General features: G+C 61.6%; 1 protein-coding gene and 1 long non-coding RNA gene across 2 annotated transcripts; one reads left to right on the forward strand and one right to left on the reverse strand.

Annotated features, from left to right (window-relative positions):
* On the forward strand, nucleotides 1-18,625 carry Peds1 (plasmanylethanolamine desaturase 1). The gene is made up of 6 exons (XM_026390972.2): nucleotides 1-197; nucleotides 7,024-7,143; nucleotides 14,863-14,954; nucleotides 15,384-15,528; nucleotides 16,504-16,716; nucleotides 17,401-18,625. Exons 1-6 carry the CDS (start codon nucleotides 74-76, stop codon nucleotides 17,520-17,522), a joined length of 816 nt encoding a protein of 271 aa, XP_026246757.2. The 5' UTR covers nucleotides 1-73; the 3' UTR covers nucleotides 17,523-18,625.
* Nucleotides 18,126-26,840, reverse strand: LOC113184313 (uncharacterized). Its single transcript, XR_003300973.2, has 2 exons — nucleotides 24,691-26,840; nucleotides 18,126-18,569 (listed from the first exon to the last, which is right to left on the reverse strand). It is a non-coding gene; the product is annotated as an uncharacterized LOC113184313 (long non-coding RNA).
* Between the last annotated feature and the right edge of the window lie 7 nt (nucleotides 26,841-26,847).

The raw sequence follows: 26,847 nt of genomic DNA on the forward strand, positions 1-26,847 counted from the left end.
CCGCGGTTCCGCGGCTGTGCCGCCGCCGCCGCCGCCGCCAGCAGAGCGCACCGGGCGGGCCGGGCGAGTGGCCATGGCGGGCCCCGAGGACGGGCCGGGCCAGCAGCCGGAGCTCGACGAGGATGAGGCAGCGTATTGCCGGCGCTGGGGCGCGCAGCACGCCGGGGCCCGCGAGCTGGCCGCGCTCTACTCGCCAGGTAGGACCTCCGGGCCCCCCTCCGGCCTGCAGTCACCAGCCCGGCTGCGGACAGCGACCCTGGGCTGCCCAGGTCGGAACGTCAGCCTGGGGCCCAGATGGGGAACTCCGGCCCAGGCTTCCAACTTGCAAATAACGCCCCCAGGTCCGGGGTCCCCATCCCAGCGTCCTCTCCAAGCCCGAGCCTGAACCCCAGCCGCGGGGCTTCCTGGCTGCAGAGACACTCCCAGATCAATGATAGCACCCCATCAGGTCCCGCGTCCCCAGGCAGCTTCCATGCGACCCGCACATCCGGAATCCTGTCCCCGGGGCGCTGCGGGCTGCAGTGAGCGCCCCGAGACTTGGGAACCTTCACTTCAGGACCCGTCTCAAGACTGAGGCAGCCCCTTGGCTACAGGCGCTGTCCCCGGCCACCTAAAGTCACGTCCCATCCTGGCTTCCCCCGGATCCGGAATCTACCCAGAGTTCCATCTGTATTTTTGCTAGGGTCCTGGGCTGCAGATAGTGACCTCACCCCACTCCTCCGAGGAACCCTGATTTGGAGGCTGCAGAATAGGCCAGAAGTCTCCCTTACCCCCGTGGCACCCTCCAGTGCAGAGCATCACCCTTTGCCCCAGGCTCCTGGATTCCAGGAGTGGCGGGATGCAAGCCCCCCCAGTGTAAGCTCCCCCTGTACACAAGCCCCAACTCCAGCCGTCGCCTCTCCCCTCGTTCATATGTCATCCCCCTCCATTAAGACTTGGTTGTGGAGCCCCGTGCTCCTCAGACGACTGGGACCCTTGCTTCAGCTCTGCCCCTTTGCCACCGGCCAAGGTTCCTCCTGGTTTCTTCCTGCTTTCTCCAACATTCACGCTTCAGTAACCGCCCACCCCCACCCTGTTCCCCGACTCCCACGGGAGCCCCAGGACCTTGCTGCCTGCTTCCCCTGGAGGGGGACTCCAGAGTGAGGTGAAGGGAGCTGCCTGGGGTCCCTCTGCCAGCCTGTTGCCATCACTCAAGCTTTGTCTGTGGAACATTCTGACATCTTCCTTTGCCAGGATAGATGCCACCATGCACTGTCCTTGCCTGCCAGGGCCTGGGGCCTCCGCCCTCTTGGCTTCCTGCCCCTAAGGGACCTCTGCGGGACCTTGGGACCTTTGCTTTCCCTCTGTGGGTCCTGGATCTCTGGGACCGTGCCCTTCCAGGGCCGAGCTGTGTGTGTGCAGTCTTTCAAACCTGACTGGGCACCTGCTCCTGCTGCCATGGTTTCTTCGGGCCACACCCAAAACACCCGGCCTCTAGAGGTCAACCTCCTGCTCTCCCTGGGGGGGAGGGGGCTGGCCCCTGAGGGACTGTGTGACCTGGGCCAGGCCACTTTTCCTCCCCGGCTTCAGTTTCCTCACTTCTGAACAAGCACAGGATAAGGTGTGGGCGCCCAGTTAGGAAAGGATGAGATCGCCCAGGGTCTGGCAGGGCAGCGCTCCCTCAGCTGACCCAGGACCTCCACTGTGAGCCCAGAGCAAGCCGTCTTGTCTCTGTGGTCCTCAGGCTCCCCCCTGGGAATGGAGGGCCAAGGCTTGAAAGCCTCCACTGGACAGCCAGCTCTGCCCGCCTGCCTGCCTTCGGCCAGCCCAGACGGTGGGCAGGCATTGCAAGCCCCCATCTCGCACTCCATCATGACCGCGTGTCTGCCCATATCTGGTTCTGGTTCCCCAAGCATCCTTCTCTCTGAAGAATAGCCCCTCTGTGTGCAGCCTCCTGCTACCCCAAACCATGGTCAAGGCCTTCTGTCCTCCTGGCCTGGAGGGAAAGGAGAGCCTGGTCAAACCGATTCTTCCAAATTACTTTCCGTCGGCTTCTGTCTCCACACTGTGTGGCCTTGGGGAAGTACCTTGACCTCTCTGGACCTGATCTGAGAAACACCTATATTCCTGTCCCTGTTCCAGGCCCTGGGGGCAAAGCAACAAAGAAGACAGAATAACCTAGAGCGGTATTTTTTTTTTTTTTAATTTTTATTTATTTATTTTTTTTAAAGAGAGAGGGGAGATCGAGAGAGAGAGAGAGAGAGAGAGAGAGAGAGAGAGAGAGAGAAAATTTTCAATATTTATTTTTTAGTTCTCGGCAGACACAACATCCTTGTTGATATGTGGTGCTGAGGATCGAACCCGGGCCGCACGCATGCCAGAGGAGCGTGCTACCGCTTGAGCCACATCCCCAGCCCCTAGAGCGGTATTTTAGTAGGAAAACAGCCAGTAAACCTCAAAATAAGGAAAAGTTTTCCTGCCCAATGGTTGCAAGCTCTATGAAATACATACAGCAGGAAAGGGAGAAGGCTAGGGAGGGGGTGACATTCCAGAGAGAGGCAGCAGGCCTCTGAGCAGAGGACATTTGCACAGAGACCTGAAGGGGGGAGAAAGGAAGAGAGAAGAACCTTAAAGATATTTGAAGAAGGGTTCCATCCAGACCAGGGTAACAGCAGTTGCAAAGGCCCTGGGGTGGGCTTGCGCTGGGCACATTCATAGAATGCAGGGAGCCTGTGGGCCAGGATGGTGAACAGGGAGAGTGGGGAGGGGTTTCTGGGTTCTGGGACTGAATTCTTGAGATTCCTGGGCCAGAGGTGGTTTGGCACTTGACTTGTTCATGGTGGATACCAAGGGCAGTTGATGCATTCAACATCTATTGAGCACCAACTGTGTGCCAGGCTTTTCCTCACAGGCTCTTTCTTGATTCATCCCCACTCCAGCTGTGAGGTCTGCCTGGTGTTACCTCTGCTTTCCGGAGGAAGAGGAGGCTGAGGCCTCCGTTAGGCCCTCACCCACACCAGGCACACACGTGTCCTGCATGCCAGTCCTGGCTGGGATGAGCCATGTCTGTCCCCAGCAGATGGGAAGGTCAGCGAGGGCAGGGAGTGAGTGTGTTGAGCAGCTCCCGCCCGCCTCTGTCCCGCCTCTGTGGAGAGGTTCCTGAGGCAGAGCAGTGACCTGCCCAAGGTCACACAGCCGGTCAGCAGCAGCACTGGACTGGCGCGTGCTGGGGCCCTCCCTCTCAGAGCCGGAGCTGGCCGGGCGCCGTGCCTCTGAGCTGCACCCAGTGCTTTTCGTTTTCACTTGGAGGCAGGTCTTGTGGGTCTCCGAGGCTGGCCTCAGCCTCCGGGGTTGGTGGGTTTGTGGGTGCGCCCCGCGGAGCCAGGGAGGGTTCTACATTCTTAACTGTCTTTGAAGGGAGCCAACCAGGGACCGGTGTCGAGGCCAGGGGACAATGCTCCAGGTTAGCAGAATGGCACTTGTGCGGGGCTGTGTCAGAGCGGCCTGGTGCGCAGAGCCGTAGGGGGGTGTGCGGGGGCCGAAGGCAGGGGACCTGTGAATGGTGAGGCAGAGGGGACAGCAGCCTGGTCCCAGCCGATCCTGGGAATGGGAGCCACAGAGGGGCCTACACAGCACCGCACTCTGGGTTTGACTTTCACAGCCACAAAAGACCCCGTGCCGAGTGTCCGGGTGTGAGGGTCTGGGGTCCTGCCCGGGCAGGCAGGGAGGTCAGGCACGTGTCCAGCCTCCAGAAGGTGCCACTGAAACCTGGCTGTGTGTGTGCCACTTCTCAGGTGTCCCAGACTGCTGGGCTGGGGGGCCTGGGGGTCCTGATCTGGCTGCCCACTCCCCCGGCCAGCCTGGGGCGCCCCGCCCTGGGGAGGGGGCTCTGGGTGGGTGGGGAGGGTGGGGGTGCAGGCTCTGCCTTGGCTCTCGTTTCTCTTCCTTCCCGCCGGATTCCCACTGTCATCTCTGTCCCTCTGTCCTGGTCCCCTCCCTCTCTGGGAGGCCCAGGGTCTCTGGGTGGTCGGGGGCAGCCTGATGGCGAGCCTGGGCTGTGGCCTGCCCCACCAGCCTGCACGCGGCCCTGCCCTCCCCGGCCAGCGGGCGGCCACTGCTGTAGCTGAGCCCACGTCCGCCGAGCCCAGGCTGGTGGAGAGGGGCTCAGCGCTGGAGCCAGCGGAGGTGGGCGACCTGGGCCAAGCCCTGCACCCACCCACCCACCCTCCGCCTGCCCGTCTCAAGTGGCAGCGTTCAGGCCACCTGCCCTCCCCGGCCTGGGGGGCTGAGGTCCAAGCCTTGACCATCGAGTGGCCTTGGGCGGGTCACTCCATCTTTCCAGGCTGTTTTCCCCCTCTCAGGGGTGGTCCCCAGCTGGGAGGTGTGAGGGGGCCTCGGCCGTCCTTAGCACGGCACCCGGCTCCTACCGGTGGCCCTCGAGGGCTGGTGACCGTCGTGTGTGGATTTTCTGTGGATCAGAACTGAGGTCCCCGGGGGCCCAGGGACCCAGATTCCATGGGGGATGGAGTTTAGGCGGGAACATTCGGATTCCGGGATGTTTTTCGTGGACGGGGAAGAGCGGGCCATCTCTGGACTCAGGCCGGCCCGGGACGGCCAGGCTGGACGTGCCGTTCCAGTTACGAGTCCAGATCCACCCGGCTCTGAGCCTCAGCGTCCTCACCTGGGGACGTGGGCTCCACCTCCTTCTTTAAAGGGGCTGAGACTTGAACGTGACCCCCTCCTCAGATGACCGCACAGGCCCGGCCAGGCTGCCCCTGAGGCAGCGTGAGGACACGGGCAGGGCAGACCCCATCAGATGAGGTGGCCAGAGTGGCCAGAGCCTGTGTTCTCCAGGGAAGCGGGAAACTAGGACTTTATATGGCTTTTAAATTTAGCTCATTGAAAAGAGAAACGGGGCAAATCCCTCCCTGGGATCCAGCGTCTCTGGTGTGGGCCTGGCTGGACTCCGCGAGTGGCCAGTGGACGTGGGCATCATGACTGCTGCTGTTGTCTGACCCGGTGCTGCTGTCCACTCTGCCCACTCTGTCCTGCAGGCTGACAGGGGGCTGGCAGAGAGGGGTCACCTGTCCTGGTTCCTGCTGTGCCCTCACAGCCCCCGCCCTCCACCCCCCCCTCTGGGCTTCCTGATTCTGAGCCCTGGGCCCTGGACGAACAGGAACTGGAAAGGGGAAGGCCCTGGGCTGGAGCTGCCGATGGTGGCCCTGGGCTGGGGCTCTGGGCCAGGGGGCTCCGTAGGGGACCAGGCCGGGCTGCGGTAGGCCCACTCCTCTGCTGGGCCCTCTGCTGAAGTCCCTGCTCTTCCTTGGCCTCTGGCCTTTTCTGAACAAGAGGCCACAGGGATGTGACCCTGGCGTTCCCCTGGCCAGCCTGAGCCTTGGTCTTCACGGGGTGAGGGGAGGGCAGCTGTCCTGGTTCGGCTCAGGCTGGGCGTGGAGCAGGGTGACTGAGCCCCCGTCCCTGTCTGGACAGAGCCGGAGACCTCCTTTCAAGGTGTGTGGGTGAGGGGCAGCCGAGGCAGCCTGGGCCTCTCCCTTCGGACTGGTCAGGGACTTGTTTGTTCCACAGCACAAACTGAAGAGCTCACTTGGCCACGGTCCCCATTGCTGCGCCCCGTGTCGGGAGAGCACAGAGGCTGGGATGGGTTTTCTGTGGATCAGAACTGAGGTCCCCACTGCACAGGGACCCAGATTCCCAGGAGACCCCAGGCTGAGGGCTGCGGGAGCAGGAGCAGGTCTCCGGGTGAGGGGCACGGGAGGCTACGCTGATCGTGTCAGAGGCCTGCCTGGCCCTGGGCTCCTGACCCAGAACGTCACTGGAGTGATGGGGGGGCAGCGTCAGGAGCCGGACAGGTAGGGTAAGGGAGGGTCTCAGGAGCCAGACCCTCTGGCCGGCGGATCCCAGTCTGTAGCTGACGAGCCAGGTGGCCCTGAGTGACTTCCTTGAGCACTCTGACCCTCAGTCTTCTCCTCCGCACTTAGTGGCACTTAGTGCTCCATAGGTGTCCGACACTGATGACCACCAGAGTCCCACAGTGAGGGCCTCGTGCCGGGACCAGCCGCCTGCCCTGGGTTCTGGTCACCCACGTGATGTTCCGATTTCCTTTTATTTTTTTTAAACCTTTAGCTTATGCTTGAAAAAAGTTGGTGTGTTGTGTTCAAAAAGGCGTAAATGGAAAGCCAGCCTCAACCGGGCTCTTTTCTTTCATGGTGGCTGTTGGTGGCCCTTTGCATCACTGTCTGTCCCAAACGTTTCTCCATGTCCGCGACTAGATGGCTGCCCAGCTTGCCCTGGCGGAGGAGGTGCCTGGCGCTGGGTTGATACGGTCAGTTCCCGGCCTGGTGGCCTGCGGTCATTTGCAGTGTTCTGACCCCTCGGTCACAGCTGCAGCGTGTGGCCAGGGCGTCCCTGCTGGCGGGCTGTTAGAAATGGGGCGCAGGTGCCGCGGTGCTGGCCTTCCACCCCGCTGCTCGGGAGCGGAGGCAGAGGATGGCGCGGCCGGTCCAGAGTGAAAACCTCAGGAGGCCGGGCTGTGGCTGGGGGAGGAGCACCCCGGGTTCCGCCCAGCCCCGCGGCTGCCAAGAGTGGACACTCCCCAGCCGTCCTGAGCTCGGCTTCTCGTCCAGAGGAGCAGCCCCCGGCTGACCCCGCCACCCCACCCCCGGTCGTCGCCCAGGTAGCGCCAGCCCTCGTGTCCCAAAGACCTCCTGGCTCAGGCCCGGGACTGCTCAGGGGAGGCTGGGCAGGATCGGAGCCTCCAGGATCAGAGGGTGTTGGTAGCCTCCACCTGGAGGCAGTGGCCGGCTGAGGAGAGCCCTCTGCAGAGAGCCTGCGGGGCCAGGGGAGCCGCGCTAGGGACCTGCTCTCGGGAGGGCACCAAGCCTGTGGTCGGCAGGCCTGACCCCTCTCTGGGCCTCAGTGGGCTTATCTGTGAAATGGGCAGGGGGCCTCGTGCTCCTGGGGGGGGTGGACCCTGGCCGCCTGGCGCCTGCTGCCTCACCCCCTCCTCACCGTCCTCTCCCCCAGGCAAGCGTCTCCAGGAGTGGTGCTCCGTGGTCCTGTGCTTCAGCCTCCTCGCCCACAACCTGCTGCACCTGCTGCTGCTGGCCCGCTGGGAGCACGCGCCCGCCGTCGTCCTGGGTGTCGGTGAGTGGCCAGGCTTGCCTGGTGCGCATGTGTGTGCATGTGGGTGTGTGTGTGCGCGTGTGCGCGTGTGTGCTCATGTCAGTCTGCTGTGGGAGCCCCGCCTTCCCCTCAGTTGGTGGCACCTGTGCCCTGTCCTCCGGGCCCAGCACCGTGACAGCCCTGGGCACGAGCTGTTGGCCCCACCTTCACCACGCTGCTGAGCCGGCCTCTGTGGTGACCACGACACCAAGGAAAGCCACCGACTCCCGTTTAAATCAAATTAAAGCCCGGCCCGAGCTTCCCTCCGGCGGGCGGTCCCTCCCCCAAAACCCCCGGGGGCAGAGGGCAGCAGGCTCTCGGAGCGTGGCCAAAGGGGGTGTCCTGGGAACCGAGGGTAACAGGCAGGCAGAGGGTAAAGGTCTACACGGTGCACCTGAGGGAGTGGACCTAGATCCCGGCATCAGCACTGACGAGGCGCCGTCGGGTCGCAGAGGGCTGCTGTCTGGCCGGGGAGCCAGGCACGGGTGAGCGCCGGGCACGGGCGGCATCCCAGGCGAGGTTAGAAACGCAGGGACTTACAGGAAAGCAGAATGAACCTCTCCTGCCTCTGTGGCCCGATGGCTCCCCGTGTTAAGAGGAATTCGGCTGGGTTCGTCCCTCTGCCCCGCCTGCCTGGGGGTCCTCAGTCCCCGTCCCCACCCACCAGCCAGTGTCACACGTGGCCCAGGGAGGGGTCCTGCAGGAGCCTCAGGCCTCCTGCTGCCCTGCCCAACGTGTGCCGAGGCGGATCCCAGCTCCTCGCCTGGACTGCACCCACGGCCGCCTCCTGCTGCTCGCCCCGCTCCCGCCACGCTGGCCTCTGGCCTCTCCCACGTCCCTCGGGGGCCTCTGTGTGGCTGTTCCCTGGGACCGGAACTCGTTCTTCAAAGACACGTAGGTGCAGGACTCAGGGTGCTCAGAGGTCCCCCCCTCAGAGAGGCCCTTCCTGTGACCCCAGCAGCGGGGCTGGGGCAGGAGGATCGAAGTGCTTAGGCGAGTGCCCTGCCACTGAGCCCCAGCCCCAGCCCAGGAGGTCAGGAAGCTGAAGGCCCACCTCAGCAGCTTAGCAAGACCCCGACTCAAAATGAAAAATAAATGGGGCTGGGACGCAGCTCAGCGGTCGCGTGCCCCAGGATCCTATCCCCTCTATTAAAAAAATAAAAAGTAACAGTCCTGTCACATGCCACACCCCCACTGCACTCTCCACGCCGTCCCCACGTCACTTCTTCAAGGGCAGAAGCTTCCTCTTCACGCTCTCTCTGCCCCAAGCCCCAGGCCTGCGCATGGCGGGTGGCAGTATCGGCTGAACCCGCGAGGGAACCTCCTGGTGTCTTCCCCAGTCCGCCCTCCCCTGTCCACCGCCAGTGAAGCAAACGTCCCCACTTTCCAGATGAGGAAACTGCGGCTCAGCAGGGAGGAGCGCCACACGCCCTGGGTGCCCTGCCCCTCGCAGCCGGGCTCAGCTGCCCTCCTCTCCCCGGCAAGGGGCAGCTGGGCCCTTGCTCCCACCTGCCTGGCCGCCCTCAGGGTTCAGTGCCCACCATCTCATTGAAAGCGCTGGCGGCCAAGCCAGTGGCTCTCAGGCCACCAACTGACCATCAGGGGCTGGGGCCGGACTGGCTGGAGGGGAGCAGGCTGGCCAGCACCTGTGCAGTGCTGCAGAGCCTGGCCCTGCCTGCCCCCAGGGACGGGAGGGACCTGCAGCCACCCAGCACCCACCAGACGAGCAGGTGTCCACAGACAGGGTCACTCTTGCTGCTCGTGTCCCTGGCGTCTCCGAGCCTCGTTCCCACACGCACAGAAGAGCACTGCTGGGCCTGCGGGGCACACGGCTGAGGCCAGTGGCCTTTTTTGTTGTTTGTTTTTTGGATGCTGGGGATTGAACCCCTGAGCCACGTCCCGGCCCTTTTGTATTTCACTTAGAGACCAGGCCTCGCCAGGTTGCTGAGGCTGACTTTGAACTCCCGATCCTCCTGCCTCCGCCTCCCTAGCTGCTGGGAGGTGCTGTCACCACCCCTGGCTTCATGAGGAGCTCTGGCAACTTAGCAAGACCCCAACTCAAAATGAAAAACAGAAGTGGGGGGGTGGCTCAGTGGTCAGGCACCCTGTGCTCAGTCCCTGGTGCCTAATGAGACGGCCACAGTCCCTGGCCCCTGAGGTGTGCCTAGTGCCGGGGAGGCCAGCTGCTGGGGGGGACACCGCCGTGAGGCACCTGGCACCACGGCCTACTGGTCAGTTCCACAGTGGCTATTTGGTGACCCTGTGCCGGGCACTTCCCATCTGTGGCAGCCTCCTGAGGAGGTCCTGGGCACTGTGCTGGTGGAGCAGGGCTCGGGCTCCTTCCCTGGTTGGGCCTGAGCTCCGCACCCTGTGGGGAGGTGTGGCTGCCCGTCCCACACCTCTGCCTCCGCTGATAACCACAGACAATCCTGATAGCGGTGTTGACACAGCCCTGATCGATTTAAATAGCTGCCCTGATTTGTGTGTTAACACGCAGGCGGAGGGCACGGTGCCAGCCCCCTGCCCGTCACTATCTCCCCAGAGATTACGGTGCCCTTGGCAGGCCCAAGAAATCAGGCAGCGCAAGAGCTGAAAGGTGTGTGGTTGGTAAAGCGGGCACGGGGGACACAGGCTGACAGGCAGCCAGGCAGGAGGTGTGGCAGGGGTGTCCCGGAGAGGAAGTCCCGAGAGCCAAGGTCCTGCGGCTGCTGTGTGCCCGCGGGTTAGGGGGACAGGAAGGAGTGCAGTGAGGCTGGGCAGCTCACCAAGGGATCGGGCTGTGGTCTGGGTGCAGGCGATCCTCCACGCCTGCGAGGAGCCCTGGGAGTTCCCTGGGGAGGTGACTGCCGCTCAGCCATAAGGGACGTGGCCGTGGAGGTGGCACAGGTTGTGGGACGCAGGAAGAGCTGTGCCAGGCACTCTGCTCGCTGGGCTGTGGGGTCGCTGGGGGGCGAGAGAAGGAGGGTCAGCGGCCACTGCCCCCAGCTGGCCGATTGGCGGGAGGGATGGACTGCCCCTCAGAGATGAGCTGGAGGGAGGAATCAGGAGCCTGAAAAGGACGCGGGGTCCAAGCCCAGACGCTAGCGGGACACCCTGGCCCAGTGCTGCGGGCGCAGGGGGTGGGAGTCTGGCGGGCGAGGGGCCCAGCCCTGGTCAGTGGAAGTGGGAGTCCCGTGAGCCGCCCTGAAGGGCTCAGCAAAGCCCCAGAGCCCCTGCCTGGGGACCCGCGGCCCGGCAGGTCTCACATCACTGGTGAGTGGAGCCTGGAGGGAGCTGTCCCTGTGCCAGTGTCTGCAGGGAAGGGCGGTGGCTGAAGCTGCCCCAGGGCGAGCCAGTCTCCAGCCAGGAGCCAGCCACCAGCAGGGCAGGGACAAAGAGTCTTCTGTGTCCCTCCCCTGCCCCCATCAAAGGGGCCTCGCAGGCCAGCAGGCAGCCTGGAGCCTGTCCCTGGAGAGCCATCCCCAGCCCGGACCCACGGCCAGTGCCCGCAGCGGGGGAGGCAAGGCCCCTCCCTGCCCCCTTCCTGACCGCTGTCCACAGCACGAAGGCCTGAAGGCCAGGGACTGGTCCCTTGACAGGCGACAAGACCGAGGCACTGGGAGGGGAGTCCTCCACCTACCCGAGCTTCCTCTGAGGAGCCCAGGGCCACCGGGCACTTGCCGTCCAGCCTGCGGCTGACCCTGTGGAGCGGCAGGGCTCGCACCCCCGTTGCCCAGCCCCGAGTGTGGGCGCTCCTCCACCCGCTCAGTCAGCAGCCACCCTCACAGTGGCCTCTGGTGGCTTCACAGCCGCCCAGCCACCTGCCACCGTGTGAGCCTGGACGGGCCTCGACCCTGGAGTCTCTGTCCCTCTGGGACATGGGCTGTGGCGGGGCTGACCCTGTGCACCCCTGTTCCGGGCACCGGGCACGTCCTGCCTCCCGGTACGGTCAGGCCCAGTGTTGGCAGAGGCCAGGCACCGTCCATTCCGTGACCTGCTAATGCCCCTCTTCCTTCCCGGGGCAGGGTCTGGCCGTGTGGCCCAGCCTGGCCTGGACTCTGTGGTCCTCCTGCCTCTGCCGCCCAGTCACTGGGATTGCAGGTGTGCACCACCGCGCCCGGCCGCCTCCCTCCGAGGGGTTTCAGCAGGGGGCTTCCTGGTGACTGGGCCTGGTCTGGGGGGAAGGCCGAGGGCCTTTTCATCTTGTCAGAGCCGGGCAGCGGCTGTCCACCCAAGCTCCACCCCCCGCCCCCGTGCTGTCCTCTTTGGGAAGAGGGCCCTGCACCGGCCGCTCCCCAGGCGTGGAGAGCCGTGCCCCTGAGCGCACCCCAGCCCTGGCCAGGTGCCGTGTGCAGGAAGCGCGTGAGGACACCTTCCCCACAGGTGTCTCCTCCCGTGGGATCGGGGTTCCCGTCACCCGCAGCAGCAGCAGCGCCAGGACAGTTAAGGCGATTAGACGTGTGGCCGCGTGGGCCGGCCGGGCTGCCGGGGGGGGGGGGGGGGGGGGGATTAGGGGACCTGAGGCAGACAGGTGCTGGCCGGGGCTGGGAGCTCCAGGTTAAAAATACACGGCGCCATCTTCACCCAGGGGAGCCAGGGCGTGTGCCCACCCGGCTTCAGGGGAAGCTGGGCCGACCCAGACGCCACCACGGCCGGGTGGAGAACACGTCCTTCTCCACCTGGACGACGGGACGCTGGTCGGCAAAGAGCAGGGCACGCTGACGATGCCCGTGACCGTGCAGGTGGACTGTAGAGAGTTCTAGAGCAGCTTGGTCAGTCTGCGCTCCTGGCAGCAGGTCTGCAGTTGCACAGGGCAGGGGTGGGAGGGAGATGGGGGCAGGAGGGAGATGGGGGGCGGGGCAGCCTGAGTGTGGGAAGCAGACCCGTGTGGCCCCCAAGGTGTTCTCACCCTGGCACTGTGGGTAGGCGAGGACGCCGGTCCTGACTGGCAGGTGGTGGGACAGGTCTCCTAGAAGGCCAGCGCGGTCAGGCCAGGGCCACAGGCCACGTGTGGGCCACGCCCGTTAAACCTCAAGGCGAGCTGCCGTTTGGGGAGTGGAAAGGGCTTCGTGGGTTCTACCTGGAGCCAGCACTCAGAACGAGGACCAGGTTCTACCCGGAGCCAGCACTCAGAACGAGGACCAGCCACGCCCCTCCTGCCTCCAGCCGCTTCTTGCCCACGGCCGTTCCTTGCCCAAGAAGGAGAGTTTAGGGCTGGGGTCAGCTCAGTGGGCGGCGCCTGCACGCAGGAGGCCCTGGGTTCAGCCCCAGCACCACAGGGAACCGGGAGGGGGCAGTGCTGAAAGGCGTCACGGCGTGGCTGGAACAGGCCTCTGGAGACCCTCAGCTGCCTCACGAGGCACATGAATGCTGAGGCCCAGAGGGGGTAAGGGGCTTGCCCTGGTCACACAGCAATCTGGTGGGCAGAGGCAGTGTGGGCAGGGGGAGCCCTGCTGAGCCCTGGGCCTCCCGTGGTGCAGGTTGGAGGTGGTGGGCACCCCGTTCCTGTCCTGAGGCTCCACTTCCAGGCCCCGTGACGAGGGGGGGGCTTTGACTTCTTGGAGCCTCTTTCCTTGTCCAAGAAATGGAGATCACACACGCAGCCATCTCGGGTGTCCCCTGCGCTGGGAGGGAACAGAGCCGGGACGTGTGGCCCGGAGCGTCTGCTTGGGGTGTGGCTTCACTCAGGGGACCCTCAGGTGACAGGCACCCCAGGGAGATGGCTGCGAGGAAGCAGCTGCCTGGACCTGGGGGAAGGGGCTCTGAGGGGCAGGGAGGACGTCCTCTGCCTCGTGCCCAGCCGCCCGACCCCCGCAAGGAGCAGGCCTGCGGGCTGTGGGGGACGCCCTCCGCCTGCCCTGTGGCTTCCGCATGCCAGGAGGTGGCTCTGCTCCACGTCCCCACCCGCCCTGCTCACCAGGGACTTGGGGGGCCTGCAGAGGCTGTGTCCCCCCTGCCCTCCATCCCTGCCCTCCATCCCACCCGCCATCCCGCCCACGCTCCACGCAGGGCTCGGGAGTCCTAGATTCTCCAGAAGGTTCTTCAGCAGCTGCCCTTGACTCTGGCCTGGCCATCAGAACTGCAGACGCAGGGGCCAGGATGCTCACTCTGTCCTTGGGTCCTGAGCCACGCTCTCTGGGGAGGTGTCCAGTCTCTCTGCAGCCTCCACAGTGCTCCAGGGCCCTGTCACCCAGGAGCTGAGGACTGGGCCTCCAACAGCAGTCCACGGGGACGCCGAGTGGGAAGGAGCAGGAGGGCGCTGCCTGTGACACTGCCCCCGCTGGCCTGGTCCCCTGCCCTTTGCCACTAAGGTGGCACACAGGGGGCCCTTGCCAGATGTTGCTTGGTTGACGCAGCCTCTGCCCAAATACAGTAATCTGTATTGAGGGCCTACTGTGTGCCACGCACCCCGTGAGCCCAGATATGTGCGGGCATCCAGGTCACAGCCATAAACAAGAAACCAGAATCTCAGCTGTGTGCACCGGGCCCAGTGTGCAGCCTGTAATCCCAGTCGGGAGGCTGAGGCAGGAGGATCATGAGTTCAAAGCCAGCCTCACAACTTAGGGAGGACCTGCCTTAAAAAAAAACAAAGTAAAAATAAAACCGGGCTGGGGATATGGCAGGTGTGGTTACCTGGTCAGGTGTCCAGGGAGGACACGTCAGTGGACGCTGGGAGAGGGCCCGGTGCACTGTGTTGCATCTTGGAAAGGATATACCTGGCGGACGGAGCCGCAAGGCAGAGCCCAGAGGTGCACGGGGCTGTGTGAGGGAAGGGGAAAGCCAGCAGGGGGCGCTGCAGGGGTGAGGGAGTGGGTGGCCGCAGCCCTGAGAATAGCCGGCCGCGGTCGCTGCCCGGCCTGTGTCCCCCAAGTGGTGGCTGTGTGTGCTGCTGAGCCGGATCTGGGTCTCAGGGCAGGTCAGGAGCCAGGTGTGGCCCTTGCTGTGTGTGTGACCTTGTCCACTTACTTCTGCTGTCCAGGCCTGTCTCCTCCTCTCTAAAGTGGGAATAAAAAGGGCAGTGATGTCTCACAGCCGGTGAGGTGGGTGGAGCTCCGTCCTGCAGACACATGTGCCTGGTACTGAGAAAGGGCCTGATAAATGGTGGCCACTGTGTGCCTAAGAGTCAATCCTGTCTTACAAGATGGAACGGGCGCAGAGATGTTAAGTAACGTGTGCAGTGTCACACAGCAGGCGAGCAGTGGAGCTGGAACTGCATGTGACTGTGCTGCTCTGAACCCTCAGGCGAGTGGTGTTGGTCTCCAAGAGACCCACTCTGTGCTGAGCAGGCGGGAAACAAAGACGAGGGAGGCGGCTAGAGACCAGAGGGTCCCGGCCCTGGGACTGAGAGCTGGGGTAGGGAGTAACTTCTGCCCACGGCTGGGGCAGAAGGTGCAGGACGCCAGGTTCAGGACGGTGTTGACCCAGGTACAGGACAGTCCTCCAGCCACGGGCGCACTGTGTGGGGGAGGGCGAGTGTGGCGCCAGGGCATCTGAGCCCAGCTTCTTCTCCTGACCCCGGCTCCGTGGGCTGTGACCCCCAGAACCCCTGCGCGGTCCCCAGACCCTTGCAGAGCAGGCGTGAGGCAGGGGCTCCATCCACAGGGAAGATGTCGCGGGTGGAGAAGGGACGCTTTCCCCCTCTGACAAACGCGTGCGCGTGGGACGCGGGCATCTGGCCGCGGGGCTCTGCCTGGGCCGGCTGCAGCTCGCTCCCGCCCTCAGTTGCAGGGGCGGTCACCGCGGACTTCTTCTCCGGCCTGGTGCACTGGGGCGCCGACACGTGGGGCTCCGTGGAGCTGCCCGTCGTGGGCAAGGTGCGTACGTGGGGCCAGCCCGCCTTCCCGAGGGTGAAGCAGAGGCGTCAGGACGGGTGGTTGGGAGCTGGGTGTGGGCCTGCCTTGAACTTGGAGTCCCTCCCGCAGCCCTGGCTGCTGGTCTGATCGGGGCTGGACCTGGCTTCATCCGACGCGGCCCACCCCGGCCTTCCCACCCCTCCACGTCCCCTCACGGCCGCCGGGTGGCTGCCCAGCCCACCCACAATGAGAGAGGTCCCCCACCGTCACAGCCAAAGCCCCCACTCACCCCACGGCCCCGCTTGGGCCACGTGCCCACTGCCCAGTCAGACCGAGTGGCCAGAGGGGCGGTGCTCTGCGGGCACATCGGCTCTCAGAGAGCTTGTGCCAGAGAGGGGTCTGCAGTGGCAGGCGGCCCTGGCTGACTGGTCGGCGCCCCGCGGCCACCAGGCTTTCATCCGGCCGTTCCGGGAGCACCACATCGACCCCACGGCCATCACGCGGCACGACTTCATTGAGACCAACGGGGACAACTGCTTGGTGATGCTGCTGCCGCTGCTCAACATGGCCTACAAGTTCCACAGCCAGAGCCCAGGTGAGGCGGGGCGGGGGCGGGGCGGGGGGCTGCAGCGGGTCCCAAGCCCCTCGTGCTCCGGCTGGGCGCCGTCGGTGGTCACTGGAGTCCAGGGGTCGGACACAGACACTGGGTCAGCTCCCCTGGGCAGTGGGAACTGGGCTCAGCCTGCCCCCGGCCCTGGCCCCCGCCTGGCTTCACGCACCTGTCGCCACTGCTGCCCGCTCCTGCCCACCCGGCCTGTGCGCTTTCTGCTGGCCCCGGGGCTCTGGGTGGGAGCAGCTGCCCGCCCCTGCAGCCACGCTGAACTCAGCCCCGGTGACGCCCCCTTTTGAAAGGACTTGCCCCAAGGCCACTGCAGCCGGGTGGAGGTGAGGTCAGTCACACCCTGGTCACTTCGGTGGGCTTGAGAGTGGCTCCTGTGGGTGTTGGTGATGAATATCTGCAGGGCAGAGGGTGCCTGGTGCCACGTCGTGCCTCCCCACCCCTGTCACAGCTGCTGAGTGGCTGCCAAGTGTCCCCGCTGCCCTGCTCCTGTCACCTGCCCAGGAGGCCCTGCCTCTCCCCTTGGGACGAGGCTGGAGCTGGCCGCAGAAGAAGGGAAGGCCAGCGTGGTCTCGGGTGGGGCCGGCTCCGTGGGCTGTGACCCCCAGAGCCCCCGTGCAGTCCCCAGACCCTTGCAGAGCTATGCCCCTGCTGTGCCTGCCTCCCTTGGGTCTGTCCCCTGGAGACTCCTGGACCAGGTCTGCGTGGGAGCCTGGGGGAGGCTCGTCAGTGGTCAGGAAGTGAGACTCAGGGACATTGTCCCCGAGCGAGCCTGGGCCCGCCCTGCTGTGCCACCACCGCGTCTCCCTGCCCCTGTGCTTCCCCCCTCCTGGCCCAGTGGAAAGGTGGCCTGAGGCTCGCGGAGGCTGGCAGACCACCCAGGTGCCCCTGGCCCTGAGCTGCAGGGTGAGGGCCGGTGGCCCGGCCCCGGTGACGCCCCTCTCTCCACAGAGGCCCTGGCACAGCTGTACCCCTGGGAGACCTTCGTCTTCTGCCTGAGCGTCTTCGGCACCTTCACCAACCAGATCCACAAGTGGTCGCACACGTACTTTGGGCTGCCACGCTGGGTCACCTTCCTCCAGGACTGGCACGTCATCCTGCCACGGAAACACCACCGCATCCACCACGTCTCTCCCCACGAGACCTACTTCTGCATCACCACAGGTGCGGGCCGGCGGGCCGGGGCCTGGGGCGGGCGGGCCTCGCAGGGTCCTGCAGTCTGGCCCTCGCGGGTCTCAGGGCACACCGACGAGCATCAGCTGTGTGCCGGGCACCCTGCAGGTGCCACAGTAAACCCACCCCACGGAGCCCTGACTCCCGCCACCCACCAGCCAGAGCAGGTGTTTGTTGAGCACCTACTGTGTGCCCGTCTCTGCTTTGGGCCTAGGACCCAGCAGTGGATAAAACCGACTCCCCGCCACGGGGGTGGGCACAGGAAGTAAAGATGCAGCTCATCTGCTGGTGCCACAGGGGGAGCAGCGGGGCACGGCGGGCGCGGAGGGTCCCCTTTGAATAAGGTGTCAGAGGTGACAGAGGCCTGGAGGAACTGGGAGGGAGCTGAGGTGTCTGGGGAGCCCCGGGTGCGAGCCAGGGAGATGCGAGGCAGGGAGCGAGGAGGTCGGATCTGGAAGAGGTGGGTGGTCCTGAGGGACATGGGGACAGGTCAGTCTGGCAGAGGAAACAGTCCAAAGGCCTGAGCTGGGGACCCTGCTGGGACAGACACACGGGCCCATGGCGGAGGGGGAAGACGCCCGTGTGAGGTGCCCCGGGGCCCGTGGGAGGCGGGGTCGGCCACCTGCGCCGTGGCGGGCTCCCTGCCGCGTGCCGCTCACCTGTCCCCCTGCGCAGGCTGGCTCAACTACCCCCTGGAGAAGGTGGGCTTCTGGAGGCGCCTGGAGGACCTCATCCAGGGCCTGACGGGCCAGAAGCCTCGGGCCGACGACATGAAGTGGGCGCAGAAGGTCAAGTAGCCTGGAGCACAGCTGGCCGCCGGCCTCCCCGCCCCCACGGAAGCCATCTGCCAACTCCGGCCTCCTGGAGTGGCCCCTCCGCGCGGAGGACCCTCCTGGGCTGCGCCCGGGCGCCCGCCCGCCCCCGTGACAGAGAATACTTGAGCCACTGATTTTCCCATTTCCTCTTTCCGTTCTCTTTCCTGGGCCCCCGGCCAGCGGCCGCGCCATCTGCCGGGCCTGACTGCAGAAAAGAGCCCTGTCCTGCCCGTCCCTCAGGCAGAGGGCCACCGCGCCCTGCGCGCCTGCCACCCACCCAGGCAGCCCCAGGACACTGTCCTGCCTTGTCCTGTAGACTGACCCAGAGGCCCTGGTAGGGGACAGTCCTAGCCACTGCCTTCAGCCTGCCTGTCCACCCAGGGGTGGCACGCCCCCCAAGGTCGGGGGACAGCTGGCCAGGAAAGGCTGGGACCCCCAAGTCTGACCCCCACCCCCTGCCCTCTGGTTCTGGCCCGAGCTGGGGTCTCGCACAGAGACGCCGAGCAGGGCCCTGCCAAGGCTCCTGGCCCCGGGGACGGGCACCGTGTCCCCTCTGGCCAGGGTGTTGTCAGAGAAGGAGGAAGCGGGGCTTTTTGTTCTGGTTTTTTTTTTTAAAGGTGCTTGCTTGTTTAATGTAAATAATAGAAAGCCTTAATACCTTCTCTGTAACGCGGAGTGATATTTTAACGCCATGTTGGATGTACGTATATATTTATAACAGGCAGGAGCCTGCTTAACCTGGCCGCCCGCTGTCCCTGGGGGCCAGGTGGGGGCTCACCTGGCCCATCCCAGCTCCCCCAGCCCTGGCCTCAGGATGGGGGCTGTCACCTGAGGCCATGAATCAGTGTTGACAGGCTCCAGACGCTTGGGGAAGGGACCCGACTCGGCAGCCTTCCCTGTAGATCATGGCAGAGTCACGAGGACTGACCCCAGTCCAGGAGGCCATCTGGCACAGGTTCATTTGCGGCTGACGTGGGCCAGGCTCTGAGGCACCGCAGCAAGAGACCAACAAGGACCCGCCTGGTGGATCTGACCCCCCAGAAAGAGACAATAAACATAAATAAATAAATGCACATGGAAATTCAGATGGTGATCTGTGAAGGAACAGGGTAGAACCCCATTGGAAAGGTGGGGGGACATGGGCAGAGGGGGCAGTGGGGGGGTGCTGAGGAGGGGCCACCTGGTAAGACCTGGAGGAGGAGGAGGCAGAGCCGCCAGGGAGCAGCAGGGAAGGGGCCTCTTGGTGGGATGGCAAGTGCAAGGGCCCTGAGGCAGGAACAGGTTTGAGGCCAAGAGGAGGCAAGTCTGGACTGGAGTGAGCAGGGGGACAGTGGAGAGGAGATGGGAAACCCAGAGCGTCGCTGCCTCCCAGGCCGACGTGAGCGCGTGGCCACTGGACATTTTAAACAAAGGAAGTTGTTTCTATTTTGAACAAGTTACCGTAAGGCACACGTGTCGGGCTGGGATTCAGTTGTGGACGCTACAGACTCTCGTCAGAATCTTTGGGACTCGAGTATAACCCAGGGGTAAAGGGCCTGCCTGGCGTGTGTGAGGCCCTGGAAAAGCAAAACAGAAATCTATTCTGGACTAGTTTCTGCAGTTAGCCAGAAGAGAAGGCCTGTCAGGGACAGGAAAACAGTAAGATCAGAGCAGTCACATACAACATGGGTTCATTTTTAAAAGCGTGTTGGCTCAGGAGGCTGAGGCGGGAGGATCGTGAGTTTAAAGCCAGCCTCAGCAAAAGCCAGGTGCTAAGCAACTCAGTGAGACGCTGTCTCTAAATAAAATACAAAACAGGGCTGGGGGTGTGACTCGGTGGTCGAGCATCCCCGAGTTCAATCCCTGGTACCAAAAAAAGAAGTGACCCCTACCTTCGTTTTCTTCAACTTTGGTCACCACGAGGCTTTTTTAGGCCTATGTCTGAGGGGACCAGTAACGGAAGGGATGTTAGAGTTTGATGTGTCACAGAGACAGGTGATGGTCGCCTGGACTCCCAGCTGCTCTGGAGGCTGAAGCAGGAGGATCCCAAGTAGGAGACCAGCTTGGGAAACTTGAGCAAGACCTTGTGTCAAGAAAGAAAGGGCTGGGCGTGGAGCTCAGTGGGCAGTGTCCCTGGGTTCAGCCCCCAGTACCCCCAAAAAAAGAAAACTAAAGAAGAAATTTGTAGCTAAAGGAATTGTATCAGCTCACAAGACTCAGATGCCCATGGGGTGGCCCTGCCTTGAAGTTGGACAGGACCCAGGGACTCACAGTTCATCAGAACTTGGTCTCTGTCTTGCCTCGGTTTCCCCCGAGTTGAGACGACATTGAACAGCGGCCCATCTCCGGGGACTCGCCCTTCCCACTAGTTGCAGAGGCCCGGAGTGGACGCCCAGTGGCTTGGGTTGGGTCCTGTGCCTACCCTGAATCCACCACCTTGGCCTGCTGGTGGGGCACGGGTGAGTGTCGCTTGGCCAGGAGAAACATGTCCCTGCGACCTTCTCAAACCCCAGGAGGGAGGCAGGTACCCAGAAGAGGGCGTCTGTACAAGAGAGTGTGATGGATGGGCAGGGGCCAGACTCCAGAGGGGCTGGGTGAGCGGCCAGGGGCTGCCAGGGTCGCTGTCCTGTCCCCAGGCCCTGCCAACCTGTGGCGGTTGCCCTGGAGCTAGCAAGAGAAACGAGTCCAGAGGTCAAGTGACTGGCAGCAGGTCCCACAGCCGAGGATGGCTGAGCCAGGCCTCCCCTCCCGCCTGAATCCCAGGGGCTGGAAGATGCTTTCCCAAACCAGAGGGAGCTCCGTTCTGCATCAGGTCAGTGTGTGCCGGCCACGGATAAGATCAGGGCTGGCAGAGAAGTGTGGTGGCCAGACAGGAAATGCCACTCAACCCCTGAAAACCAGCACCTGCCAGACGGCAGGGCCTGGGGCCATCCCGCAGCTCGGGAGTGACCCCTCTTGGCACCACTTGCAGATGGGGACGCTGAGGCCTGGAGGTTACCTGTTGTGCTCAAGGTCACAGCTGGTAGGTGGCAGAAACAGGATCCAAGCTCATGTCCCACCCAAAGCCTTCGTGCCTCAATACCCATCAGTAGCCCCAGAGAAGGAGGGAGGGAGGCCAGTGACAGAGAAGTGCTCAAGAAAACCAGTCCACATGGGAATGGCCACCCTGCTGGGAACTGGGTGACCGCAGCTCTCCACACACAGCTGCTCTGGGCATCAGCTGATTAAAGAGAAGCCAGAAGTCCAGAGTTTTCTTTTTCTTTCTTTTTAATTTTCTTTAGGTGTCTTTGGACACGAGGCCTTTATTTTATTTGCTTATTATTATGTGGTGCTGAGGATCGAACCCAGGGCCTGGCATGTGCTAGGGGAGCGCTCTACTGCTGAGCCACCACCCAGCCCCCAGTCCAGACTTTTCAAATGCTGGCTCCATGTTTAAAACACGATGCCGGCCGGGCGCGTTGGCACTCACCTGTAATCTCGGCGGATTGGGAGGCTGAGGCAGAAAGACCGAAAGTTCCAAGCCAGCCTCAGCCACTTAGCAAGGCCCTAAGCAACTCAGTGAGGCCCCGTCTCAAAAAGCGCTGGGGACGCGGCTCAGTGGTTAAGCACCCCTGAGTTTAAAAAAACAAAAACAATGCGGACCAAGCAATATAGGTGTCAGGGGCCACCTGGGACAGCCACCCAACCTGGGCGCCAGCTTTCGGTGAGCATATGCTGCCATCTGGTGGTGGAGCAGGGTGGGTGACATGCAGGGCAAACCCTGGTTCCCAAGCGTCCAGGTCTCTTCAGAGGGGGTCTAGGCACACACCGCAGGCTCCTGTCCACTGCTTGACCCCAACCCCTTTGGGTAAACCTGTAATGCCAGGGACTCCAGAGGCTGGGGCAGGAGGACGGCGAGCTCCAAACGAGCCTGGGCCACTTAAGACTCTGCCTCAAGTTAAAAAGGGCAGGAGATGTAGATAAGTGGTGGGGTGTCTCTGGGTCCTAAAAATAACGTATTATTCGAAAGAAAATGAGCCATCTAGGCAGAGTGGGGCACACCCGAAATCCCAGCCACTCGGAGGCTGAAGCAGGAGGATCACAGCCTCGGCAATTTAGCCTCAGAAATCAAAACCCTGTCTCAAAATTTAAAAAAAAAATCTAAAGGGCCACGGGTGTAGCTCAGTGGTAGAGCACCCCTGTGTTAGACCCCAGTACCCCCCTCCACACAAGAATGTGAACACAAAGCAGGCCACAGCAAGGGTCAGCGGGCGACAATGGGCCAAATCCAGCCCACTGGTTTTGCTGTGGCCACAAGTGCTTGTTTTTAAATGATTGGCAAGAGAATCTTTCAGTACAGGACATTCAAATGCCAGCGCCCCATTGCAGAGTTTAGTTGGCACATGGCCGTGCCCACCCACTCACTCGTCCTTGGCTCCTTTGTGCTGCAGCAACGAGGTAACTGGTTTCCACAGAGGTCAGGTGGCCTGCAGAGCCATGAGACCAACTCTCTGGTCCTTTACAGTAAAGGTTCCCAGTCCCTGATCCACCTCGAAGTCAAACACCCCAGTTTCTGCCCCCCAAGCCCTCGGCTCCCCTCCCAGGCCCACCAGGCCCATCATTCTGAAGTACCCTTGCAAGTCTCTGATACAGGCACACGGTGATGTCCACCCACACACAGCAGGCGGGACTGGGCTCTGCACCTTCCCCTTTTTCACATAACCATTTTGGAAATAGTGTTATCAATGTTCAGAAAGCTTTCTTCCTTTTTTATTTTCTATTTTTTTTTTTTATATATATCAGGGATTGAACCCAGGGGCGCTTAACCACTGAGCCACATCCCCAGCCCTTTTAATATTTTATTTAGAGACGGGGTCTCACTAAGTTACTTAGGGCCTTGCTAAGTTGCTGAGCCTGGCCTGCACTTGCTGTACTCCTGCCTCAGCCTCCCAATTCACTGGGGCTACAGCATCCCCATACCCAGCCTGACTCACTCCTTTTGACAGCTGTGTAGTATTCCACCTCAGGATGGACCGAACCTTTCTAAATCTACTTCCAATGGTTGTTGGGTTGTTTTCAGTCCGGAGTTTTGCAAACTGCTGTTAACTTGCAACAAACATCTCAATCTTTGCTCATAGGGCCACTGGATCTGAAGGGTCAGCTCCTAGGAACTGAATTGCAGGGCCGAAGGGTGTTTGTGTTTAAAAATTGTGATAGCTCGCACCCAGCCCTGTTCCAGAGGCTGGTGCATTCACACTCACCGCTGCTGAGCAGCCTGTGGCCCACATCCTTGCCAACACTGTGTTATCGAAGGTCGAGCTCTTTGCCAACCTGATCATTTAATTTGCATTTCTCTTATTGTATTTTATTGAATCTAAGATGTCATGCGTCCTAAGATGCATCCTGGTTTCAGGGATGCTTGAATGTAAAGATCTGTGTCTTAGAATCATTGAAACACAATGTCTCACTGTGAGTTTAAAAGGCAACTCCTCATCTGTTCGTGTCCCCTCCCAAATTTCCTGGAGGACAGGGTCGCAGTGGTAAAGAGTTTGGGGTTCAGATCCCAGCTCTGCCACTGACAAGCTTGTGACTATGGCAAATCACTTAACCTTCCTGTGTCTCAGTTGTCTCATCTGTAAAATGGGGGGAATAATGGCACTTACACATAGGCTAGTTATGAAGGTTAAAGAAACTACTGTATGAAAAGCACTGTGTTCTGGGAACACAGTAAATGCTCAATAAATGTTTGCCTTTCTCTTTTCTTTTGCGGTGCTGGGGTTGAAACCCAGGGCCTTGTGCTTGTTGGACAAGTGCTCCACCATCTAGTTATACCCTAGCGCTTTTTGCTTCACGGATTTCAAGGGCACTTTTTAAATCAACTCGTCCAGCTCCCTAGTTTCATCCCTTTCTCCATGGCTACGGAAAGTGATGTAGGATACGTAATCGGGCGTTGTAGACACAAATTGTCTAGAAAGAAACCAAAGGCTGGGGACTTCGAGTGGGAGAACAGGTGCTTATCATGCTTAAGGCGCTGAGTCCAAGCCCCCACCAGAGGGGGAGAGAGAAGGTGGGGGGGCGGCGGGGAGACACCAACCAAAGGAAACAATCCAGACGTCCACCAACAGAGGACTGCGGGACGGACGTCACCCCCTCCCACTCCCGCTCCTTTTTGACTGACTATTGTAGCAACATCATCACACATGAAATGTCCTCAGGCCCTTAAGCAATGGACAGTGATCGTCTCGGGCCCCCCTGAGTCCGCAGCAGGGGCCCCGATTTCCCTGGGCAGCTCCACCCGCTCTCAGGACCTGGCTCGCCACCTCTGCGTTGTCACCTTGGTCTGGAGCGTCAGGGTTTGGGCCTCAGGTTGGCCTCGTGGCTTCACATGACCATGGGGGCCACTTCGCCACTTCCCATGGTGGAAAGAAGGGAGTGGAAGACAAAAATCCCGGGAAAGGGACGCCTCACCGGGGACGCGGGCAGCGGACAGGGTCCAACACCCCCCTTTCCTGGACCTCCCGCCCGCACCTTGCCGCTGACTCGGCGGCGGGGCTGCACGTCCGTCCCGTGCGTCCGGCAACCTCAGACCCCGCGTCCCTCGCACAGGGGACCAGCAGGTGCAGCCGGGCTCAAAGGAGGAGATTCCCAAACGGATTCTCCGCCGTCCTCGCTGTGTGACCCCGGGAAAGCCACCTGACTCCTCCAGCCTCGGGTTCCTCGGCCAACAAAACCGAGAAGGCAAAGGCTACTTTGCAAGGGTCACTGAGGATCAGGCAATAATAGCAACTAATGCTTAAGTAGCACTTAGCGTCAAGCCTTCTGAGCCCTCCGGCTCTGCTAACCATTCTAATCCTCAACAATCCGATGAAGCAGGATTCCCTCCTGGCCAGCAGCTGAGTGACCAGCTCCGGGCAGAGGCGGGACCACGCCGGCGGGAGGGGGCCGGGAGGAACCCAGCTCCAGGGACCGGCTGGGCCGGCCGGGAAGGGGCGGAGCCTCCCGCGGGCTGGGAGCCCCGGGAGCACTACAACTCCCAGCAGGCACCGCGACCTCCGGACTACGGCAGCCAGCAGGCCCCGCGCCTCCCGCTTAACCTCTCGCGGGGCGTTGTGCACAGGAATTTCCCGTTATTGTCAATTTTACTTTTAAGGAACTCCCAACAAGAACCAGAAAAATCTATGCGAATAAACACCTTCTGAGCATCGTGGAAAGGGACTTGTGCTTGAATCCTCATTCCTCCACCCGTAGGCTCTGGGTCTCCGTCGGCTCATCTTTGCAATGGGGCTGTCCCAAGGGGTGGCTGCATCCAGCTGGGAGCTAGTGAAAGCAGGATATAATGGCTTGATAAATGCCATTTTTTTTTCTCGCGTCCCTTGCTTCTCCCTGTGCCAAGGGGTTTTCTCAAAGTATTTTCTCGACAGCGACCCTGTGGGTCGATACTTTCCTCTCCCGTTCAAAGAGAAACTGCCGCCCGGAAAGTCGTGCAGTGAAGTACGTGGTGAAGAAAGACGTGAACCTAGAAGATTTCCCTTCAGAGGGGCGCCTACCTCTGCAGCCCAAATGTTTCCACTTGCTGCTGATGTTTTACAGTGACCCAAAGTCCAGGACACATATTTAATGTGCTCCCCCAATCAAATCTGTATCCTGTGCTACATAAAACGTCAGGTTGCATTGTGTGTGGCTGAAAAAGGAGGAACACCTGGCATTTTGGGAGCCGATTGTAGCTGAAGCTGACCCATTTGGAGGAACCAAGGAAAGCTTTCCTGAAGAGGTGATCCTAGATCTGAGAATACAGGCAAAGGCCCTGCGGAGAGAGGGCTCTGAAAAGGTTGTGCTCCCTGAAGAGAGCCAGGCTGGGGGGAAGCAAGCAGGCCCTCAGTCGGCCTCACAAGTGCAGTTAGGACCCGAGTGGAAACCTCCTTAAATTCTCTGCCCTGGACACTTCACGGGCCCCATCTTAGTCCGTTATGGGTACATCCTTGCAGGGAGGGCAGCCATCCATCCTAGCTTGCCCACATGCTTCTACTTGCTACTGACCCTTTACAATGACCCAAAGTCCAGGACAGACCCCGTTTCCATTATCCTGGAGGGAATGCAATAGACCCCTTCAGTGTGACAGGTGTCCTCCCTGGAGATAACCTATGGTCTTTCAGCTTGTACCATCTATGTTGTCCAGAGGGAATGGGGAGCCACTTGAAGGCTTTAGCTGAGGGCATTTTGAGTCGACTCTGGCTGCCTTATGGTGACTAGACTAGGGTCAGAACACAGGCTGCCGAGGCTACCCAGGGGAGAAACGGCACTTGCCCTGAGTGGGACCAGTGGAGATGCTTGGCAGAAACTGCTGTCGAGAAAGGTGATGAGTGGGATCTTCTGGGTGAGGGCTTCCGGCTTCCTCTGTCCTGAGTGCTGGTCCTTCCTCTGCTGGGGATCAGCAGTACGACCTTGAGCCAGTTGAAGTTTCTCAGCCTCAGTTTTCACATCCATATAAGGGCTCATAAAGGAGTTGCTCATTAAATTATCACTTATTTGCAAATATATATGTCCCCAGGACCTTTGTACTTGCAGTTTTACCTCCTTTGCATCAGTTGGGTCTCTGTTGAAATGTGACCACCTTAGGAGGCTCTTCCTGGAGATTTCCTGCTGCTCCTTCACTGGTCTATTCCCTGGCCAGTCGTAGTTATAGTGTCCCACTTGTTTACTTGCTCTTTGTCTTCGACTAGAGTCTAAGCCCCTGAAAGCCGGGACTTGGTTCTTCGAGGGTTCATCTCCAGCACCTAGCACAGTGCCTGGCATACAGTTGGTGCTTAACAAACATTTGGATGAAGGAGTAGACTAATGAGCGAAGGAATGAATGCATGGGTGGATGGATGGGCAAACGCTTTTGCTGCCAGCTTTAAAGGTCTCAAATCAGTTAGCTGCGAGTGACCCCAAGCCGCCTCTGGCCCGGCAGCAACAACCCTGGAAGCAAGACTTCCTGGCCTGGGGTCAACTTCTGATTCAGCCGCTTAACAGCTGAGTTCAGCTAAATCGCACGGCCTGGCTCAGCTTCATTTTTCACGTTAATCCTGACCTGGTGAGGACGTGGCGAGGATCTAGCTGGAGAGGAACACGCCCGAGGCTGAACAGGCGCTTTGTGTTTTGCGGCTTTCTTTTCCTTTCACAGTCGCGCCCTCCCAAGCCTAATCGCCCCAGCCCCTCTCACCAAGCACCTCAACACCACCCTCCACCCGGGCCGGAAGACACTTGCAGGTTGCCGGGCCCTCGCGCACGCAGACATTTCCTCTCTGCCAAAGGGTTCTCAGCGGCAGCCCCTCCAGGCCCGGCGCGCGGGTGCGCGAGCAGGCGTCAG

The sequence above is a fragment of the Urocitellus parryii genome, chromosome 6 (assembly GCF_045843805.1).
Source record: "Urocitellus parryii isolate mUroPar1 chromosome 6, mUroPar1.hap1, whole genome shotgun sequence".
In the NCBI taxonomy this organism is placed as follows: Eukaryota; Metazoa; Chordata; class Mammalia; order Rodentia; family Sciuridae; genus Urocitellus; species Urocitellus parryii.

Excerpts from the sequence above, each read along its gene's own strand:
- Peds1 (XM_026390972.2), top strand. The coding sequence starts at position 74 with ATGGCGGGCCCCGAGGACGGGCCGGGCCAGCAGCCGGAGCTCGACGAG. Across the intron at positions 14,955-15,383 it reads AGCTGCCCGTCGTGGGCAAG|GCTTTCATCCGGCCGTTCCG; the intron begins GTGCGTACGTGG and ends CGCGGCCACCAG. Across the intron at positions 15,529-16,503 it reads GTTCCACAGCCAGAGCCCAG|AGGCCCTGGCACAGCTGTAC; the intron begins GTGAGGCGGGGC and ends CTCTCTCCACAG.